Source organism: Arachis ipaensis, chromosome B4 (assembly GCF_059453495.1).
Source record: "Arachis ipaensis isolate K30076 ecotype BB chromosome B4, ASM5945349v1, whole genome shotgun sequence".
Lineage (NCBI taxonomy): Eukaryota > Viridiplantae > Streptophyta > Magnoliopsida > Fabales > Fabaceae > Arachis > Arachis ipaensis.
The window spans coordinates 20,126,352-20,145,294 of NC_142439.1; the positions used below are offsets into that span (position 1 = coordinate 20,126,352).

Here is an 18,943-nt window from a genome sequence, read left to right on the forward strand (position 1 = left end):
TGCTGGAGAGGGGAAAAGGTGGAGTGGGGATGCGGCACTGTTGTGAGGGGAAAGGGGGCCCGTGTGGTGGGTGTTAGGTTAGGGTTTGTTAATTAAAAAGGGGTAAGGTTAGAGTTCCGGAACAGGGAGCTCTGACAATGTTCTTCGGATTGCTGGGGTTGCCGAGTACTACCCTGGGGTCTTTGGAAGAGTTTAGGTTTCTTTGGAAGGGCCTTCCTTGAATAAAAAAGGTTCGAAGAGTTTCAGGATTCTAAGGAGAAAGAGATTTTGAAAGATGGTGTGCAATGTAATTAAGTAATTATATCCTGTTCAAAACATTTTTTTTCCAATCTTTTTGGCTACGCTTTTGAAACGTGCCAAAAGAGTTGTAGGAAACGGCTACGCTTTTAAAATGTGACTATAATAAAAAGTTGTCGCCACGCTTTAAAAGTGTACCTGTTTCTCTCTATGGCTACGCTTTTTAAGTGTAACAACAAAAAGCGTGGCCAAATCTCGAATCAATTGCCACCCTCATAAAAGCGTAGCTATAGACCCCTTTCGCCATGCTTTTTAAGCGTAGCAAGAAAAAACGTGGCCAAATCTCTAATCAATCGCCACCCACATAAAAGCGTGGCCATTGACCACTTTTGGCCACACTTTTAAAGCGTAGCAAGAAAAAAGCGTCGCCATAGGCCTTTTTTCTTGTAGTGCATGGATAACTCTCTTATTCTTCTGAGCAAGGTGACACATCTCCATGAGCTCCTTATCATCTGTAATAGCTCTTAGACCAGTTTGCAATGGCCTATTAAGCACCAACCACCAAGATTGAGTCACCTTGTCATACCCAATGTTCTTGTTGTGGTCTCAGATGAAAAAGACATCCAGTGTGTCTATATCAACTCCCGACAACTCAAAAATCTCTCCACTATTGTAAGTCATACTTCCATCATGCTCTGTGATAAATGACTCTCCATAGTGAAATATGATGGTAATCAAAGGATCATCTATCTGCAATTTAAAAAAAATTGAATTATCAGACTCATTATCTTCAACCACATTACCAAATTGAAAACTCCATAACTAAAACATAAAATCCTGTTCTCAATTGTAAATGCAGTAAACCCTAAACCATAAAAAACAAGCTTTCACGCTAACAAACAACCGCTACTTAGTCCATAATTTTATTGACCTAACCACTAAGAAACCTAGCTTTGAGTAAACCCTAGCAAATAGCACAAAGCACAAGCATGCATACCCACACATTACACTCGAAGACAATCTGTTCAACTACTGAAAATATCAAATTAACAAAAAAATAGAGCTATCTTATTATCATATATTTTTTTCCTTTTTTTCCTTTTCTGTTTCATAGAAACCAGTCTTCAGAACTCTTTGTCTGATGAAGATGATGAAACTGATCCTCTAGAACCTGGATTTTTGACAGAAATTGCTGCGGCTACAGCAATTGCACAAATGCCATTTATGAGTGTAGGAGAGAAGAGAAGAGCTCTGTTTGTGTTGTGTTTTGAGAGGGGGAGGTCATACGTTAGTTTAACATTGAGGGAGTGAGGTTTTGAGAGTGAAACAATGTCGTTTTCTTCTATTTGCGCACCACAACAATACTAGGTCATTTTCTCTTTGCCAACGTGTCACAGAGGAGTCCAGATCAGATTTTCGGTGGAGCCAGGTGGATGAAAATTGCTAAAAGGACGACTGTGGATCCCGACATACAACTTCAAGGATGAAATTGGGTAACTATTAAGTTCAGGAATTACTTTAAGACTCAAGTGTAACTTTAGGGATCATTTTAAATCTTAACTCTAGTAAAACTGTATGTTCTTTTTGTAAATCTCGAAAGAATTTACACTTAATCCATCAGTTTAATAAAGTTTGTATAAAATTATAAAATTCAAAGATATTTGTGTTATTTTCAATAATAGAGCATGGTAACAAATTACTCTTTTTAGGAATATTTTGTTAGTGTCGCCAATCCAATTATTTAGTTAGTTAGGTGAAAAAATACATTAGATATTAGAGGTGACAATAGATAAATAGAGACCAAATTTTATTTTATTCAATTTCATTCCATTCTATAATAATATATAATAGAATCTATCACATTTTTATTTGAAGATAATACAAAAGTGAACTCTTAACACATTTCTTAAGTATTTATCCAATTATTTTGCTCTTATAATTATCAAACAAAGTTAAATTTTAAAATTTATATAACTATACTAACATTTATAACATAAATAAATCAGCCTAAAAATATAAAAATAATACCATCTTATCCATTTTAACCGGATAAAGAGTAGAGATAGGTAACCATAAATCTGACAGTATTATCACTCTTATAGGCATTACGAATATTACTCTAAATAAAAAATTTTGATGGCTATTTATTTTCTAATATTTTTTAGATAAATTAATTTTTGTATCGATTTTTTCCTTAAATAGTTATAGAGAGCACTTGGTTCATTTTTTTAAATATGGGATAAAAATGGGTGTAATCCTATAATATTAGAAGATACGGTGTTTTACAAAATTACGAGAATGGTAGAATTTGCAGAGAATAAATTGTCAGATCAGATTTTTTTTTATTTATAAAGACAATACACAGACTACGTATTGTATTATTTTAATGTTAAACTACAATACGCAGTCTGCGTATTGTATTATTTTAATATTAAATTATAATACACAAACTGCGTATTGTAAATACACAGATTGCGTATTGTCAATGTAATATGTATTCTGCGTATTGTGTTTGCACCCCATAACACAGTAAAATCTCATTTTTTGTAATATTAAGGTAAAACTCTATTCACTCTTCCATATTAAAATAAAAAATCTCACTTATGTAGGGTAAACAATTAATTCGAGAATTATAGAAATTTTATATTATTTTTAAATAAATTGAAACTGATTTGATTATTTATTAATGAGTAATTACCCAAATCAGTCCCCGAAGATTTTAAAATCGGACGTTTTAGTCCCCGAAGAAAATTAATACCCAAATCAGTCCCATGGTTTATCTCCCGCGGCCAAAACAATCCCCAAATCCATTTCTCCATTTTATGCCACCGAAAAAAGCTGAAGTGGCGCAGTTACTCTCCAGCGTGTCTAGCAATAAGAACAGGTGTCATAGAAGGACAAATTAGTCCCCAGCCACCTCATCAAAATGGTGTCGTTTAGGGCTTGGAACCAAATGTACGTTGAGTTTTAGTGGGAGACATAAGGTCAGGCTTCTTCTTCTCAACTTCAACCCCTTTCTATTCAAATAGAAACCAAACCCCACACATTCTTCAAACTGTTACAAAGAAGGTGGCTGTCAATCCCTCGCACCTAATCTCCCAGAGCAGCTGAAGAATTCGATCACCAACGCTAGCATTGGGTGACTCTATTGACGCGTCGCTCCCGAAACAGAAGCAACAATTGGAGCGCAAGACGGAGGAAAGTGGATGTTACGATCGTTGAACACGCTCATTGAGGAAGGTGAGCTTGTATTATCTTTCTTATGTTGATTAGATTTATGGAATTTTGAATTAGTTAAGTACAATGCTGAATGTCACCATTACAGAGTATGTTGGATTTTGAGTTTCTGTTCTGTGATAATTATGGAGTATAATGGTTTGGTTGTTATGTTGTGACTGTATAGTGTTTGGTTAGGGTTCAGTTACCAAAATTCTCAAAATAGAGTAGTTTAGGGTTTGATGATTCTGTTTGTTGATTTCAAGTATGTTGTACTTGCAGTTAGATGGAGGATTATGTAGTTCCTATTTTCCACCACGGTGGATATTTTGTAAGTGATAACCAGGGAGTTCTTCTATATATTGATGGAAAAGTTGACAAATTTCCTAAGATGGATATTGACCTTATATGCTTCTTTGACCTGGAAACTCTGTTCAAAGGTTTAGGCTATTTAGATTACAAGGCTATGTACTGGTTTGATCCTAAGGCTCCTGACTTGGAGAGGGGGTTGCACCCTATAAAAGGAGATTTGGAGATTAATCATTTGCGTGAAAATAAACAGATGAACCAAGAGACTGACGAGTTTTATCTATATTTCGATCACCCAATAATGGTTACTCCACCAGAGGACATCAATTTGGACTTTGATACTGATGCAGATGTTGAGGAGGAGTCTAGTGATGACGGGTATGAAATGACAGAGGATGAACCATATAGACCACTCCCAGCAGGATTTGAGGATGAAGATAGTGACTCAGATTGTTTGATTGTGAAGAGAAATACTAGAAAAGTTGGCAAAAAAAAAACAGAGGGTGGTGTAGGAATGCAGAGTTCACAGAGGAATATAAGTGTAAGAAGGAAGGCTTTAAAAGAGAATAAGAAAGCTACAGATAGGCCAAGTACAATCAAGACAAACACTAATGGAGCTACTGGTTCTGGATCAAAGTATGCAGGTCCAAACATGTTAAGGGCTGCTGTTGCTGCTAGGCCCAACATTAGGGCTCCAAAAAATGCTGGACAAAAAGGTCATGGGTCAACTTCATCTGGCCCAACTGCAAATGGGCCAAAAACTGTTAGAACAAGAGCTGGATTGCCAAATTTTGAGGCTGCCAATGCTGTTGAAGCTAGTAACAGTAGTGGTGAAGATGAGGCTGAGGAAAATATTGAAGAAGAAGATCCAATTTTTAAGTATGAATCAGAGACATTATTGACTCCGGAAAGCTTTGAAGATGAGAGAGATAGGTATGAATTCCCTCAATTTACTGAAGGTGTTGGATTTGGGGAGGTAAACTTTGAGTTGGGAATGGAGTTTGCCACAATTGAAAGTTTTAAGAATGCTTTTAAGGATCATGTAATTTTTGAGGAGAGAAAAATTAGGTACATAAAGAATGATCAAAGGAGGATTAGATGCGATTGTGAACATGGGGTGGAGTGGATTAAAAAGCCAAGAAAGCCAAAGGAGCAAAGTAATGTTTCAGGTGAGCACAATGTGAATGAAGCTGCTGTGACTGAAGAGACTGTGACAACTAAGGCTACCAAAGTTGGCGTTGGGGATATGAATGCTGGAACTAAGGATTGTGTTAAAAATGGAACTGGTAGTGCCAAATTGAATCCTTGTCCATGGCTAATTTATTGTACATGGAATAATCAGCTTAAGAGTTACCAAATCAAGACTTATACTTCTCATCACACTTGTGCCAGAGAATTTGGAAGCAACATGGCAGATCAGAAGTGGGTAGCCAAGAAGCTGGAGAAGAGGCTTCGAACTCAGCCTCACATGACCCTGAGTGAGGCTTATGAGCACATCAAGATCGACTACAACGTTATGTTTAATGGAAAGATGGTATATAGGGCCCTCAAGGAAGCAAGGGAGCGTGTGATTGGCAACGAGAGAGCACAATATAGCAAGTTGAGGGACTATCTAACAGAGATATACAGGAGTAACCCAGGGAGCTCCACCATTCTTGATGTGACACCCATCCTTCAGTCCCTTCCACTGTTTAACAGACTATACATCTCTCTAGATGCATGTAAAAGGGGTTTTAAAGCTGGATGTAGAAAACTAATCGGTCTTGATGGTTGCTTCTTGAAGGGATACTTTGGGGGCCAGCTATTGTCCGTTGTAAGTCAAGATGTGAACAATCACTTCTATGTGATAGCATTCGCTGTTGTTGACAGTGAAACAAAGGAGAGTTGGAGGTAGTTCCTCACCTTGTTATAAGAAGATCTTGGAGATCAATACATTCATGGGTGGAATTTTATCTCAGACCAACAAAAGGTATTCTTTTAACTTAGTTGTTTTCGAGTTAATGTATAAGTTAATTTAGTTGTGATTAATTATCTTACTTAATGGATATAAACTAACAAGCAATTGATTAATTATCTTGCTCTGCACTATTTTTTAATTAACATTGTTAGTTCTATTAGTTTTGATTAAGTTATAGTTAAGTTGCTGATTATGTTACATTGTTGGGACTGTTTATAGTTGCTGATTATGTTATAAGTTAATTTAGTTATTTTCGGGTTAATCTTGCTCTGCACTATAAAGTAATATTTTCAGAGTACTAACAATAAAGAAAAATGGACATTACTAATTGATTTAGTCATAAGAGAATTTGAAGTAGAATTTCAATACCAGACTTGGTTTTAAGTGTTTTCTCTCTTTTTCTACCAAAACCTCTTTAAGTTTTTAATATGAAAACTGATGATACATTTTGTTAGGACTAGATGTCTTCGAGCTGATTGCTCTAATGATGTTATCAATATATTGCTTGTTATGGCATGTTATTTCCAATTTAAGTTGTGTTTATTTGCTTGCTATTAGGGATTGTTGCTTGTTCAAAAAATTCAGTTGCTATTTATTGGCTGCTATTTCCAATTTAAGTTGTGTTTATATACTTGCTCTTAGGGATTGTTGCCGGCACTAAAGGAGGTGATGCCGCATGCTCATCACCGAAATTGTGTCAGGCATATTTGGAAAAATTTTACCAATAGATACAAGGACAAGCAAGTCAAGAATGTTGTGTGGGAATGTGCTAAATGCACTACTGATGCTGAATTCCAAGCAAGTATGAAGAAGTTGAAAAGGATCAATGAAGAAGCATGGAGTTATCTAGAAAAATTTGAGCCTGTTTGCTGGACCAAAGCTCACTTCAGTCACGGACCAAAGTGTGACAACCTCACCAATAACATGTGTGAGGTTTGGAACGCAAAAATAGTGAACTACCAGTCAAAATCAATTCTTACAATGTGTGAGGAGCTTCGGTGCTATATCATGCGACGGATGACTAAATACAAACAAGTATTAGAGACACACATCGGAACTCAGATCGCACCCACTCAACAAAAAAGGCTTGATGACATTATGAAGGATGTTAGATATTGTCAGCCAGTTTGGGTTGGTGACGAGAAAGGAGAGTCTTCGAGGTTCAACAAGGCTCCAAGAAGCTTTCTGTCAACCTGTCTACAAACAAATGTACATGCAATACTTGGCAATTAACCGGGATACTCACTATATTTTGTGTGTTAATTTACAATTGTTAAATTACACTTGTATGTTGCTAAATACATTGCAATTATAGGCCTTCCTTGCGTTCATGCACTTGCTGTCATAGCTAGAAGGGGTGATAGACCTGAGACATATGTCCACCCTCTGCTTAAGATTGGGGCAGCAATAGCAACGTACCAACATTGCATACAACCTGTTAATTCTGAAGAATACTGGGAGAAGACAAATTATCTGAAACCTATTCCCCCAAAGCTAAAGAGGCCAGTTGGCAGACCCGTCAAGAGAAGAAGAAAAGAGTCATCCGAGACTGAAGTGCGCAGAACTGACGACAACAAAGTTAAGAAGACATTTCGAGTTACTTGTAGCAAGTGTGGAGAGGTTGGCCATAATTACAAGACTTGCAAAGGACCTCCAGCAGCAACAACTAGACGTCCAACTAATCCAAATAGAAGAAAGACAAAGGCTGGTGCAAATTCTGGAACATCAAACCAACCTGCAGAGGAGATACATTTCTCACAATCAGCACCCCAGGTGCAGGTAAACCACCATAAATAACCTGTTAATTGTTGCTCGCGATTGTTAAATTGAGTTTTTAAGACTTCTATAGGGACTTAGGTGGATACTTTAAAAAACATTGGGGACTTATATGTCTTTTTTTAAATTTCACAAGGACCAATTTGGATTTTTATTTGGCTAATTTTTTCATTATTTTAGAATATGGTCGATCATCCTAATTCAACTCAGCCCGCAGCTAATGCACCAGGTTTTGTGTCTAGTATGGTGAGTGAAAAACTAAATGTAAAGATATGTAATTTGTGTTAATGCACTGTTAGATTTGCTACCATAAATTTGTTTACTCTATGCATATGCTATCTTCTTTATCATAGGGTGCAGCAAATTCTAGAGCGACAATTCTCCAAAGTGCAATGGCCAAGCAGCCTATCATTAGACCACAATATCCTGCACCAGTCCAGTCTAGCACTCCACCTCCTATTCCACCACCTAGACCAAGTCAAGGCGTCTCGGTAGAAACAATTGCAGCGGCAAGTGAGGGTACTACATCAAGGATGTTCCAGTTTATTCCAAATCCTGAGTTCAAGCATCCGAGACAGAAGTGAATGAAGACAAATGATTATGCTTTTTGATGTAATAGTTTGGTTTGTATTTTGGTAATGATCTTTCAAGTTGATGGACCTAAACTTGAAATACTCTTAATTTAGAGATTGATGATAGAGTAGTGTGGATGAAACTTTTTTGTGAATTATGTTTCGGCTCATGTATGGCCGAATTCTGACTTTAGTTTAAGTTGCTACTATGACAATTATGTTGTTTTTATTAGGTCGAATTTGTGACTTGCATTCTATGATTTGAAGTTGTTATTTGACATTAAAGCAATATATTTGCTGTTATAAGTAATGGTGCTGTTGTTTTTTTCCATTATTCATTTCATGCTACTTGTTACTGAACTTATAAGTAATGGTGTTGTTGTTTTTTTTTTTCATTATTCATTTTACTACATGATATAGCAATATGATTTTCTATTTGGATTCATAAAGGTCATCAACCAAACAATTTTGGAAAAAAATTTTAAAGCTGATATATTGCATAAATTTTCTTCTTCTCACAAGCATTTAGATCACAAAAAAAGCATACAAATTTGCATACAAGTTTCAGTGAACTCTTAATACTAAGATATAACTTACAAAATAACTATTGTTACTGACAAAATCAACACAAACATTGCAAAGAACATGATAACAAGTACTACATTCGTATATTTACTCTTGCCCTCAACTTTTGGGACTACATTTTTCTGAAGCTCTAACAAATCAATTCTATTTTGCAACTCCATCAGTTTGTGTTCCAAACCAGCATCATTGGTATCATACATGGGTGAAATATTAGTAGCAATCTCACCACCACCCATGGTTACATTCTTCACCGAGTCATCATTTTTCAACTTAATGTCAAAAATCTTGTCAACCCATGCAAAGAACTTGCAATGAGATAACTTTTCCTGCTCATCACACAAAAATAGCTCTTCAACACAATTCTTATAGAATGTAAATTATTCGAAATCCTACAATTGTTTATCTTATATAGTGGGCATCCAAAAAACAGTCTACCCAGATTTTCATGAGTCCTTGAAGTGGAAATTATTGCATACAAACCGCATAGACATTTTGGGTGTTGCCCTTTGGGGATTTCAACTTTGCTTAGGCTGCTGATGTCACCATCTCCGATAACGCTACAACTATGGTCACCGCCGAGTCTCCCACTATGGTGATTCGAAGACGACGAGCTTCCTTTGCTTGGTGTCATTGCAGCTGCTGATAAACTAGGGTTCCAAAAGTTTCAACGAAGAAAACGTTTCTGTTCAAGTACAGAGGGGTTGAGGTAGAGGAGAAGAAGTGCGACCTTGTGTTTCCCATTTAAACGCAACGTTTGGTACCAATTCTTAAACGGCGCCGTTTTCATAACATTGCTGGGGACTAAATTGTTCTTCTATGATACCTGTTCTTATTGTTGGACACGTTGGAGAGTAACTGTGCCATTTCAGCTTTTTTCGGTGGCATAAAATGGAGAAATAGGTTTGGGATTGTTTTGGCCGTCGGAAATAAACCATGAGGACTGATTTGAGTATTAATTTTTTTCGAAGACTAAAACTTCCGATTTTAAAATCCTCGGGAATCGATTTGGGTAATTACTCTTCATTAATTTTTAACAGAAAACTCTGACATAATAATTACCTGTAAAAGTTTGAGTAATATCGCTATGCGCCTTCCTAAATCCTAAGCAAACGAGGATTCGTTTTTTTTTTTTTTTGTTGGAAATTTTTAATTTGGAAAACATAAAGATTTCATTTTTTTAATTTGGAAAAGTTTCGGTGCATCATTTCCAATTTTCCCTTGTAATTTTTCCTTTTTCTATTTTCTTTTTTCGTTTCTTTCTTTCTTTTCCCCCTTCCTGTTTCCGTCATTGCTCTGTTGGAATTGAGCTCGGCTTGTTCGTTCTTCTGGATTTTCCTTAAATCCTCTTCGTCTTCTTCTTCACCTAACATTTCTAGGGTTTGCGTTTCGTCGAGCCACGCGCACGGTTTATCATCTCTTCAAGGTACTCGCTCTTTTCTTGGTCTTTTAATTAATTCATAATTGATTTGACTCTGCTTTCCTATGTGCTACAATCTTAATTGTTATTTTGAGGTTCTTTTGTGGTACGACGTCGTTTCTTAGATGAGGGATTGATTTGGCCCCGGCGAATTTCGAAATTGGGATGTAGGATGCCGAGTTTTTTTTTTTTTTTTTTTTCACTTTCATGGCTTCTTCAGCTGAATTAGGGGAAATTCGGGAATGGTTTTGAAATTGACCTAGATTTCTGGAACGAGGTGGGGGGTTTAGTTTCAAGGGGTTTTCATGCTGTTTACTGTGATTATAAAGTGATGGGAGCTGAAATTGGTTGGTTGAGATTTGGAACTTGTTTTCTTCGTTTATTCATTTATATCCATTTATGTTTCCAACATTTTGGATGCAGATTTTGCTTTCTTTTCTGAGCTGGGGATTTTAATAAGCATGTCTATGAGTGAGCGCAAGACTATTGACCTAGAGCAAGGATGGGACTTTATGCAGAAGGGCATAATGAAGCTGAAGAATATTCTGGAAGGGTTGCCTGAGCCTCAGTTCAGCTCTGAGGACTACATGATGCTTTACACGTATCCATCTTGAAGATGTTTTGGCGGTTTAAATGTTCAGTCCTGTACTTGGTTTATGTGTTTGATTAAATTGTTCTTGGTTCTGTGAACTGCTTTTCCTTAAATCGTATTGTAGGACCATATATAATATGTGCACTCAGAAGCCTCCTCATGATTATTCCCAGCAACTATATGACAAGTACAAGGAAGCATTTGAAGAATACATCCTGTCAACGGTGAGTAATGCTATTTTTCTGGAGGTGATAAGATTAATTGTTGGGATAAATTTGTAATATTTTTCTGGTACGTTACTGATTACTTGTTTATTATTACCTCCCATTAGCTGGAAATACTTGACTCGAATCATATCTAATGTTCTATACTTTTGGATAATGTAATTGTTCTATGAATCATGTTCATCGCTCCAGGAAAATTAGGACATGTACCATTTATCATCAATTGCATTGGTGTTAAAACATAAGGTAGTTCTAAGGAGATTTTTCCATTTTTGAAAAGGTGTGTTAACTGGTGTTACCTAAGCCTAATATTCCTGAATCACCCCCCTGCCCTTGTTCTAGCTCTTGGGGGGCCACGCATAACTAAAATCATGATTTGGAACATTTAATCCCTAATGTGAATGGTAAATCATAGGTTTGAGCAAAGGAGCGAATCAGATCATCAGCATAGATACTCTACTTATTTGGGCAAGGGAAAGGTTAGTGTTGTTTGGCGGAAAGAAAGAGGGAGAAGGAAAATGGATGGGCTCATTACTCAGTGGGTTTTTGATGTTATAATAGGGGGAATAAATATAGATTATCACCATCACTGAATAAAAGCATTGAAGAAAGAGAAAATTTATTTTTAAGTTTGACTTTGTTATACCTTATTGTAATTAGCACAATTAACATTACGTTGTACCAAAGAAGTATACCCCTATTGTAGCATAATTTTAAGTTTTAACAAGGTAACATACTGTGTATCACATACTACTATCCATACCAAAACCTTGTGTAGCATAACACCCCTATGGAGACAACCTCTCTAGGAAATGAAAGGATGCAGCACAGCAGTTAGGGAGAAAACGCAACACCAAGCACCTAACTTAATCAGTCGTTGGAAGTAATTAAAGAAGAGGAGATATCTTCCGAGATATCTTGCTCAAGAAATGGTGGTGGGCAGGCATAGTTTCATTGACATGGGGGATTAGACTCTCGGAGTTGATTGATAGCATCATGCAGTATATTCAATTATTCAGTAGGATAAAGACAGTTTTGCCTATTAACTTATTTTAAAAGAAATTGTACTGTTACACCATGGATGTTTTAGAGAGAATGGGAGAAAAAGGGAAATGGAATGGACTGAAGTTGTTTTCTGTGATTCAATTATTGATCATGGAAAAAAAAAAGGGGGGGAAGGTATAGCACTATGATTGTAAAATATCCCTTCTTAAGTTCTTAGAATAGATTTTTAATGGGATAATAGTTACATAAAGAGTTTTCAAAATATCAGCAAGACTAATTTTCCTCATTATTCCCACTTTGTGGGGAGTGCAAGCTTGAATTAAGGTTGAATGGTTCCCTCACATTTCAGCAAGGCTAATTGCCTAATTTTCCTCATTATTCTCACTTTATGGGAGAGTGCAAGCCTGAATTAAGGTTGAATTGTTCCCTCATATTTCTTTCTTATCCATAACTTTTAAACTAGCAAACAGGGATACTCGTTCCCTTTCATATCCTTTCACCTTCAACTCTCTCACTCACTGGCCCTGATCCAAATGGAATCATTAGTGACTTGATGGTTGTGTGAAAAATTCACCCAATGTTCAAGTTCTAATTGATATATATATAGACTAACTACGCATTTATACATTGATTGGCATTATAGAGAAATGTGAACTTCTTATTAAGTAAATTTCAGTTACCGCTTAATATTATTTTTCAAAATCATTAATTATGTAAGTAATATTTCTCTGTTGGTTTATATGGGTTTTTTGGGAGGCAAGTTTGAAATGTGACTCATTAAATTTCCAGTACATTTTACCATTAGATATTGGAAACTGTTTTTCAATGAATTTGGAGGTTTCTTCTGTTATCATTTTTTATTTTATTTTATTTGAATAGACATCACTTTTTTGGTTCAGGTGTTGCCTTCTTTGAGAGAGAAGCACGATGAATTTATGTTGAGAGAACTTGTGAAGAGGTGGGCAAACCATAAAATTATGGTTAGGTGGCTTTCTCGTTTCTTTCACTATTTGGACCGTTACTTTATTGCTCGGAGATCACTTCCACCGCTTAATGAAGTTGGGCTGACTTGCTTCCGTGATTTGGTAATCTTATAAATTATAAGGCAACTGAACCAAGGATGACACTGTCAAATTCTTTCATTAGCTATTCCTGTTAATTTCATGATCCACTCTAATTTTTTAGTGCCAGTGCTAACTGGATCATGTTCTTGTTATCATCATTCATTTTAACGCTGCTTCATCATATGAAAATTTCGGGGTTCGTTTTTATTATTTCCAGGTTTACAAGGAACTAAATGGGAAAGTGAGAGATGCAGTAATTTCTCTTGTATGTTTTTTCTTCCTTGGCATAAAAGATTTTCAATTTAAAAAATTTAAATAAACTAACCTCTCTTTTTCTATGAAAGATTGATCAAGAACGAGAAGGAGAGCAGATTGATCGAGCTCTATTAAAAAATGTATTAGATATATTTGTTGAAATTGGAATGGGTCAAATGGATCACTATGAGAATGATTTTGAAGCATCCATGCTGAAAGACACTTCTGCTTATTATTCTCGAAAGGCTTCAAATTGGATCCTAGAAGATTCTTGTCCTGATTATATGCTTAAGGTACTATTTCTTTGTGCTGATTACTGTACGTTAGAATTTTAGTTTCATTATGTTGGTGTGTGGTTTCTATTCAATAGTAATTTATTTGATGTTGTATAATTCATTTCAGGCTGAGGAATGCTTAAAACGAGAGAAAGATAGGGTTGCTCATTACTTGCACTCCAGTAGTGAGCCAAAGCTGTTGGAGGTTTGTTGACTTTGTAATTTATTTCAGCTATTTGTTTTTTTTTTTCTGTGTTCAATGGAGCTCTGCCTGGAACTTCAAGAAATTCATAATTATTGTGAATTCATACGGTTCCTCTTTTTCTAGTTTCTGAAATTTGTTTCTCTTTTTCCTCTTCAGAAAGTTCAACATGAGCTGTTATCTGTGTATGCAAATCAACTCCTTGAAAAAGAGCATTCTGGTTGTCATGCATTACTTAGGGATGACAAGGTACTATCTAAATTCTTCCTACTGATGCTTACAAGTTTTTTAACTTGTCAGTACAGTATTCTGATGTTTTAAATTGCTCAGGTTGAAGATTTGTCAAGGATGTTCAGGCTCTTTTCTAAAATACCTCGAGGCTTAGACCCTGTTTCCAGTATATTTAAGCAGGTTGCAGCATACCTATATTTTGATTTTCCTCCCTTAAATGTATTTTTGATGGTTTGCTTATAAGATGCTTTTTGTCATTGCACGACACAGCATGTTACTGCTGAAGGTATGGCATTGGTGAAGCTGGCTGAAGATGCTGCTAGTAACAAAAAGGTATTTTTGCCTTGGTTTTTCCTTGGATTTTCTTATTTTTGGTTTTTAGGCATATTATCTCATGTCATACAAAAAATGAGCTGTCTTCAATATATTCTTCAAGGTTCTGAGAAATTATTCATTCAGAGAAATGTATGGGTCTACAATTTTAATGAGTTTTGAATAGTTAACCATGGCAATAAGGGGAATGTACAAAAAGGAAAGATATCTAATTGATCTTTCTAATAGGAAATATGATGACTTGTATCATAAGACTCTGAAAAGTGACCTGACATATAGCATGTTTTGAGCCAGACTAAATTACTAATGTTAAAGAAATTGTTCAGTAGCAGTCGATGACCTTTTCCTTTCACATTTTGCTATTCGTTTGTGACAAACTGACTTTATCACTATCATTTGTTTTAGATTCATGTTAACATGGACATTATTTGTGGTTGCTTTCCTGGCAAAATGTGTTGTTTTATTTGTCTCTTTCTGCATGAAATCTTTTTACTGATGACGTTGTGAATGTTGCCATACGTTTGGAGCAATTAACTTTTTGCCATTGCCATTTCTTACCTTCTAAATAAAATGTCTACAGGCAGAGAAGAAGGATATTATTGGTTTACAGGAGCAGGTAATTTCCAAAAATTTTTAGAGTTTAACACTTCAACTGCATTATTTTCATTTGTGAATTCTGAAGACCCCTCTTTCTTCAGGTTTTTGTTCGGAAGGTGATTGAGCTGCATGACAAGTACCTGGCCTATGTGAATGACTGTTTCCAGAATCACACTCTTTTCCACAAGGTTATGATAATGGAATGACTATCCAAATGGTTAAGTAAAATTGATGCACTATCTAAAAGGTTTGTTCATATAGGCTCTTAAGGAGGCTTTTGAGAACTTCTGCAACAAGGGTGTTGCTGGAAGCTCAAGTGCAGAACTACTTGCCACTTTTTGTGATAACATCCTGAAGAAAGGAGGAAGTGAAAAACTAAGTGATGAAGCAATCGAGGAAACTCTTGAAAAGGTTTTTCTTTTCAGCAACAGCAACTCTACCACATACTTTTGTACAGTTGATGTTCATGGTTTTAAAATTGGAGTTTTTGGTTTTTTTGCAGGTTGTAAAGCTGCTGGCTTATATCAGTGACAAAGATTTGTTTGCTGAATTCTATAGGTAAAAGAGCATTGGTTACAAATGATGATCATTTGGGTGTTGTTCCTTTATATTTGTCTGAAGAAGGCAATTCAGTGTCATCCTTGAACTATTTTTCCCCCTCCGTGCATGTTACTTCAATTTCGGAAAAACTTAAAAAGGGACAAGATATACTTCAAAAGAAACTAAGATAATGATGGGTATAAAGAAAATGGAGAGAGAGAGAAAGTAAATCATAAGTTTATGGAAATTTGTCTTTGACTTTAGTTCTATATTACCTTTATAGCTACATGCCCCCTTTTTCCCCCAGTTTATCTTACTGGACAATTTTGAAGTTTTTGAGGACAAAAAATTGATGATGGAAATGTCTCCCGTTTCCTAAGTTAATAGTGGGTCACCAGACAGATCTCAGGTTTTGCCCTTTGGGCTTCAATTACAATACATGACTGACGGTGTTTATTATTTGTTATTATTATTATTATTTGGTGTTCTAACTACAAAAAACTGTTAAATCTTTGTGATGTGATCAGCAATAGAACTGTAGTCCACCCTGAACAGCAGATTCTTCATGATGCGTGTCTAGTAGTTTTCTGTTGCTATTTGTGAATCAAAATTACCTCTGATAATGTTAAGCTATTTTGAAAGAGAACATTGATACATGCTCTTCCCTGTTTGTTTTCAGGAAGAAGCTTGCTAGAAGACTTCTTTTTGACAAGAGTGCCAATGATGACCATGAGAGGAGTATTTTGACAAAATTGAAGCAACAATGTGGTGGTCAGTTTACGTCGAAGATGGAAGGAATGGTCAGCCCTTTTTAGTCTTTGTAAATGGAACTGATATACTACCTTCATCTATATGGATAAAATGATGAAACGACCTCTTATTTCATGTTACTTCTACCAGGTTACAGATTTGACACTGGCAAAGGAGAACCAAACAAGCTTTGAGGAGTATCTAAGCAATAATCCAAATGCAGATCCTGGAATTGACTTGACAGTTACAGTTCTAACTACTGGCTTCTGGCCAAGTTACAAGTCCTTTGACCTCAATCTTCCAGCAGAAATGGTATGTGTAGATCTTATCAATATTAGCATCTTAGAGCTTATTGCTTAGCCCTTGATAGTGATTTCCCAGATTTAGTTCATTGTGCTTTATAATTAACATTTTTCTTAACATTTACTCTAGGTTAGGTGCGTTGAAGTTTTCAAGGAATTTTATCAAACAAAAACTAAGCACAGAAAGCTTACATGGATTTACTCCTTGGGTACCTGCAATATAAGTGGAAAATTCGAACCAAAAACTATGGAACTAATTGTGACAACATACCAGGTTATATTTCTCACCTCATGCTTCCTTGTCCTTTATACTTCATTTTTCATTTTTCATTTTTCATTTTTATCTCTGCATATTCTCGTATGGATGTCTATCTACTTACGTATTGTGGTCTTTTGTTTTCAATAGGCTTCAGCATTGCTTCTATTTAATACCTCGGATAGACTGAGTTATTCTGAGATAATGACTCAGTTAAACTTATCGGATGATGATGTTATTAGACTGTTGCATTCCTTATCATGTGCAAAGTACAAGATTCTTAACAAGGAACCGAGCACAAAGACAATATCTTCTACTGATTATTTTGAATTCAATGCAAAATTTACGGACAAAATGAGGAGGATTAAGGTACAGTTTTGTTTAAAATGTATTATTCTAATCTTTTCTGTATTTCTTTTACTTTAGTTATATCAATCTATTTTGAATGAGACTTGTACGTCATTTGATGTGCAGATTCCTCTTCCTCCTGTGGATGAGAAGAAAAAAGTAATTGAGGATGTTGACAAGGACAGAAGATATGCTATTGATGCCTCAATTGTGCGTATAATGAAGAGTCGGAAAGTTCTGAACTACCAACAGTTAGTTATGGAATGTGTCGAGCAGTTAGGTCGCATGTTTAAGGTTAGCCTTTCACCCTTTCCTAACATAGTCTGCTATCTATTAAAATTCCGAGTTCTTAATATTAAATGGTGTAATTGCACAGCCTGATGTCAAGGCGATTAAAAAGCGGATTGAAGATTTGATATCTCGAGACTACTTGGAAAGAGACAAAGATAATGCAAATTTGTTCAGGTACTTAGCATAATGTTGCTTGACAATTGTGCAAACAAAGTGGTTACTGCAGTTGCTGCAAATAGTGAAATGAGAAGATCGTATTTCAACATGCAAGAAATTGGTTCCTCCTTATGATTATTCGTTGGAGAAAGGAGCTGGAGTGCTTGTACATTTTGCCTCCATATCCAGGTATGGACTATTACTGTAGATGTGTGCTCCTGTTGAAAAAGTTGTAAAATTCCTTAAGTACGTCCAGCTTAATGGTAGTTTCATGTCTATTTCCGATTTTGACTTCTGCAGTTCCATCTGATGACTTTGTCAATGCCTGTCTGTTAATTATTCCTCCAACCCATGAAGGAAATAGGAATCATGTAACACTAGTTTCAATGAAATTCTATTTTGATTGTCGGTTTAGAAACCATCAAATGAATGGATATGTCGTTGGAATCCAAACCTACAGCTGTGGGTTATGGGTCTCCACTTTGATTGTTTATATCATATTTCAGATCGACATTTACATGTTTGTAGTGTAGTATCAAACTAGTTAAAAAAGTTTATTTGGATGTTTAATGCTTCTGCTTTTTGAAGGTTTGGTCCGGCACCAACTCATCTTTGTTTTGGCACTTTTATGATAATTGAAATAATTAAGGTGAATAGGATTATTTTATATTATCAAGGATTCCGCCATTTTTTTGTTATTATTTTAAATTTTCCAAGTTAATGCCCTGTATCATTTTGCAAAAGGGAGAGGGGGTATACGTGGATTATCTTTAGGAGTCAAAATTCAGACTTTACATGTGGCATGAGGAAACCTTAGATGATAGCAGAAATGAAAGAGAAGAGAGAGAGATTCAAAATTGTGAATGGATGGTGAAAGGTAGGTGTATCCATGAGGGAAGTGACATATTGTTTCAAGGTAATAAATAGATAAATACTTTAACATCTTGGAATATCAGGTTTCTCATATGAAGATAATGAGTTGGTGAGTTATAGAGTTTATCATCTCTCTGCAAAGCGTAATATTGCTCCCTCAACATTTATACATTTGGCCAATTTACAGTTGTGTCGTGTTGATCTATGAAAGTATTGCTTGTAAAATGTAAATGAAGAGGATGATATAAGTTTCAATTATGATTTGTTCTGATGGCAGTTGTTCCTCTCGTTAAGAAATGAAATAACTGGGGTGAGTAGTGTGATACTTGTGGAGGCTTGATTTTTGGGTATGGCTTAATAGATCTTTAATGAGATGTCATATTGTCATTGAACTTGTTATTTATTGATATATGAGTGCTTTTATTTGGTGTATTTCAAATTAACAATGCATGATTTAGGATCAACAATTTTAGTTTCATACTTTGGTTCTTCATGGTTAAAGTGACATAAAACATCGATAGTTAAGTGTTTATTGACTTCAGTTCTATCTTGGTGATGCATTTGCAGGGAACTAATAGCA

The 18,943-nt window shown here is 35.7% G+C and overlaps 1 protein-coding gene across 2 annotated transcripts; it reads left to right on the forward strand.

Annotated features, from left to right (window-relative positions):
- Positions 1–9,700: 9,700 nt before the first annotated feature.
- LOC107639068 (cullin-1) lies at positions 9,701–18,060 on the forward strand. 2 transcript variants are annotated; one of them, XR_015881093.1, is made up of 21 exons: positions 9,710–10,075; positions 10,493–10,670; positions 10,786–10,885; positions 12,790–12,975; positions 13,172–13,219; positions 13,299–13,502; positions 13,612–13,689; positions 13,846–13,935; positions 14,017–14,097; positions 14,188–14,250; positions 14,831–14,866; positions 14,949–15,035; positions 15,109–15,258; positions 15,350–15,405; positions 16,067–16,187; positions 16,288–16,449; positions 16,570–16,713; positions 16,846–17,064; positions 17,170–17,337; positions 17,420–17,679; positions 17,791–18,060. XR_015881093.1 is itself a non-coding variant. In XM_016342484.3 (20 exons), the coding sequence occupies exons 2-20, from the start codon at positions 10,531–10,533 to the stop codon at positions 17,519–17,521; spliced, it is 2,235 nt and encodes a 744-aa protein (XP_016197970.1). In that variant the 5' UTR covers positions 9,701–10,075; positions 10,493–10,530; the 3' UTR covers positions 17,522–18,060. The 2 variants fall into 2 exon arrangements, 1 of the variants encoding a protein (XP_016197970.1); XM_016342484.3 differs by having other exon boundaries at positions 9,701–10,075; positions 17,420–18,060.
- Positions 18,061–18,943: the final 883 nt, after the last annotated feature.